This window comes from Eucyclogobius newberryi, unplaced genomic scaffold, assembly GCF_026437365.1.
Source record: "Eucyclogobius newberryi isolate DKJ021-1_F unplaced genomic scaffold, fEucNew1.0.hap1 SCAF_8, whole genome shotgun sequence".
Classification (NCBI taxonomy): domain Eukaryota; kingdom Metazoa; phylum Chordata; class Actinopteri; order Gobiiformes; family Gobiidae; genus Eucyclogobius; species Eucyclogobius newberryi.
Genome location: NW_027316500.1, coordinates 16105758 through 16109497, shown reverse-complemented (window position 1 = coordinate 16109497; position 3740 = coordinate 16105758). Strand labels below are relative to the sequence as shown.

Sequence of the window (3740 nt, the reverse complement as noted above, 5' to 3'; positions counted from 1 at the left end):
GGAAAGGAATGAAATAAAGACAATTATTGTGCTTTTGTTTTTTCAGCACCCTTGTAATGTGAAGATGCCAATGTAATAAAATATATATAAATAAAAACGTTTATCACAAAAAGAAAAGTTAATTAGTGATAGAAAACTGAATACCTACATTAAAATGTATTTTGTAATTAGGTTATGTTACCAACTTAATAAGTCAAAGTGATTATTTCTGAATATGGGATGATGCAGCTAAAATGACATTGTATATTGCTTTCACATGTTTGACATAAGCAGCAGATCCAGCCCCCTCTCCATTAAATATAATTATTCTGCTGTGCATTGGATGGTTTCTCCCTGTATTGGAGACTACAGAAAGTCAGCACGCAGTTGACTCCCACAGATAAAGGTATTGCAACATGAGGTGTTCATAGATAAAGTACTGCCTATAACTGAAACAACCACATACATGAGAGGAGTACAGGACTGTAGTAGTCACCTGGAGCGAGAAGAACCTTCATCAGCTTATGTGACAAAAACTATGGAGTGAGAAGGTCTTTGTTTTTGTGTTTTGTGATATTGTATTTTCTTCTACTGGTCTGTTGTATGTTTGCAGCGAGTCTCCGTCCCACCACCAGGGGCAGTGTTAGATCAGAATGTGCGCATACTCAGAAGAAGTCGCAGTGACCGGAAATGGTTTTGTTGTGAAACCTTGTTCAGTGTGGCGCACATTTTTTAGTATTTATTGAGGCCTAAACAAGCAGACATGTCCAGTCGATTAGAAAACGCCAACCCCGTGATCTTCCAGCGTTCCGGAGAGCGGCTGCTGACGGGGTCTGAGGAGGACGAAGACGTGCTAGACCCGATCGACGACAGAGAAATATTTGATATCCTTTTAGCTCACGTGAAGCTGCTCTTCTGTTTAGTACTGACAGACACTACTTCATACTATCATGGACAGCATTATACACAGGATCTAGAAAATAATGTTTATTTTTCACGTTTACACTTTTGACAGAGAACGTTATCCCCTTAATTCATAAACAATTACATTTGATCAGATCCATCAATGACCCAGAACATCCTCTGTCACTGGAGGAGCTCAATGTGGTGGAGCAAGTTCGTGTAAAGGTAAGAATCTGTCAATCCTTGTGAATGTCCTGAATCCTAAACCTGATGATGCTTTGGAAGTGTATATTTTGTATTTTTCTCTCAGGTGGATGATGCAGGGAGCACTGTAGGCATTGAGTTCACTCCCACAATCCCTCACTGCAGTATGGCCACACTTATTGGACTGTCTATTAAAGTCAAGCTGCTGCGCTCACTACCGGACAGATTTAAAGTCTGTATACATTAACACTGATGATACATTTTTTTAAACCAGTAAACTGACTTTTTTTTGTTAACCGTCTCTGTTTAGATCGATGTCCACATCACACCCGGGTCTCACGCCTCAGAGGATGCAGGTACAGCAAACATATTTGTTATTCAATTGTATTAAAAAAAACATTAACAATGTAGTGCAGTTTCAAATAATAAAAGTGACATAATACAGCTTAAAATCCTTATACAAAATAATAGCACTCCTCTAAACAGGGCCTGTTTTCATAGACAGATGGTTAGATAAATAGATGGGTCGCTATAGTTATCAGATTACAACTGTTTCGTCCACTCCCTCACTGTAGGTGGATGATCGATGATTCCAACAAAGTGAAATTGCCTTGGGATGTTTAGTGGACAGATATGCTCTATCATTTAAAGTATTCTTATCTGTGTTTTTCATGCTTTCTAGTGCTTTATTTGCACTAACCTCTTTTAAAGCATGACCAGTGATGGTTAGCATGGGGCCAGAAGCCTTGTATAGGACGATGGTTACCTGTTTGGTGGCACTGTCTCTATCAAATAAATCCATCTTTTAACTGGCTATAGGCTGACTATGTCTATAAGATAAGAGGACCTTTATTTGTCCCACAATGGGGAAATTCCAGGGTTGCAAAACCGATTAGGAACAGAAGTGGAATAATAAACATCCTTAAAAATATAAACATGATTTTACCTTTTGTATGTCTCTGTTTACAAGCCAAATGATAACCTTGGGTCCAATATCATTTGTCCACTCCTGTTACATGGATTTGCCTTAAAACCGGTGTTAAAAGTTTAATAAAATGGTGTTATTATTGATGATGCCCTTAATTATAGAATGTAATTGTCATTTGAATAATCCCAAAGCCTTAATACAGCAGTCAACAGTTTATAATGAATTTGTATTGTTTGAAAATATATCGATACATATTTGTAGTTTCAACACACGAATTGCCTAGAAGTCCCTCTCGATGTATACATATTTTACTTCAGCCCAAGTACCCTTTGAAATAGTTTTCCTCTGCATTCAGTATTTTGGACACACATCAGTAATAATATGATCTACTGAAGTTAAATACATCTGCATTTGAACAGCACTGTCTGAGGCACACATTAAGAGCACTTACAAATGTCTGTGCATTTATGAGAATTATTTGTTTTCTGTTCTAATGCAGTGAACAAACAACTTGCGGACAAAGAAAGAGTGGCAGCAGCATTGGAGAACTCGTCGCTCTTGGAAGTGGTCAATCAGTGTTTGTCCATGCGAAACGTTTGAGCAGTTTATGTCACTATTCTGAATGATCATTATCTGCTTTGTCTGGTTCCTTTTAAAGAATTCTAATAAGGTAGCAGTGTTAAGGACAAGGCTCAAGCTTATACCAGGGGTTCCCAAACTTTTCAGGCCCTAAATAACTTTAATAATACATTTCAAGATTTAAACGACTTAAAACTAGGTTTAAATGTATTTATTTTAGTAGTTTTATCTGGTTTTCAATTAAAAGAGAGATTATGTACAGTGTAATAGATTTAACATTACATCTTAAAATCATCTCGCGACCCCCTGAGGGCTCCCCACCCGCACTTTGGGAACCACTGACTTGTTCTACCTGTTACACCTTTGGCATGGAAGGCAGAAGTCTGAAGATGAGTCGACAGTACATGTGATTGATGATGTATTTATTCCACTTTTTTAAATTAATGCCACAATTGCCTATTAAATAAAACATTCATAGCTATGTATTGTATCGATTAAGTATGCCGTGTGTCATTTCTAAGCTTTTGGGCATTTCTTTTACCAACTTTACAGTGGTTTTTAGACATTTAGACTGCATTCCTTTGAATAAATACTCTGTATATTAATGTTTGTTGAAGTTGCTGTGCATGACCACATCTGGAAACATTGCATCACTGCTAATACCCGGGATAAGAGACTCCAGAGGCACAGCTGCGTAAGCCTGCGCCACAGCTTTGGATAAAGCAACTTACATCAACACACGGATTCTTCTTTGATCAACAAGTTATCTGCCAACTTATATAAAGTTCCAGTCCATGTCTGCCTCGTGACTCATGTTTAAACAGCTGGAGTGTAATTGTGGAATGCAAGAAGGCCATTTGACCAATTCCAGTTACACTATTCAAACAAAAAAAGTCCACCGGTCACGCATTAGCTCCACCACTATTTACAGAGACGTGTTTCTGCGCTAAAGTAAGCCCCGGCTATTCCGCCCGGGACCCGTGTTCCGGGACCCGCGCCCGGGACCGTCTCGGCTCGGCCCCCGGGATGTGACGCTCTGCTCGGGGTGAGTCCGGTTAGTGTCCCGCCTCCCTCCACTGCTCTGACTTCGCACAGACTTCACGATTGGCTGCACATGTGTCCTCCGCGCTAACCACTGCGTCCTGAC

The 3740-nt window shown here is 39.4% G+C and overlaps 1 protein-coding gene across 1 annotated transcript; it reads left to right on the top strand.

Annotated features, from left to right (window-relative positions):
• The first annotated feature begins 640 nt into the window (after positions 1-640).
• On the top strand, positions 641-3091 carry ciao2b (cytosolic iron-sulfur assembly component 2B). The gene is made up of 5 exons (XM_072436298.1): positions 641-865; positions 1030-1107; positions 1193-1318; positions 1397-1442; positions 2514-3091. Exons 1-5 carry the CDS (start codon positions 743-745, stop codon positions 2612-2614), a joined length of 474 nt encoding a protein of 157 aa, XP_072292399.1. The 5' UTR covers positions 641-742; the 3' UTR covers positions 2615-3091.
• Positions 3092-3740: the final 649 nt, after the last annotated feature.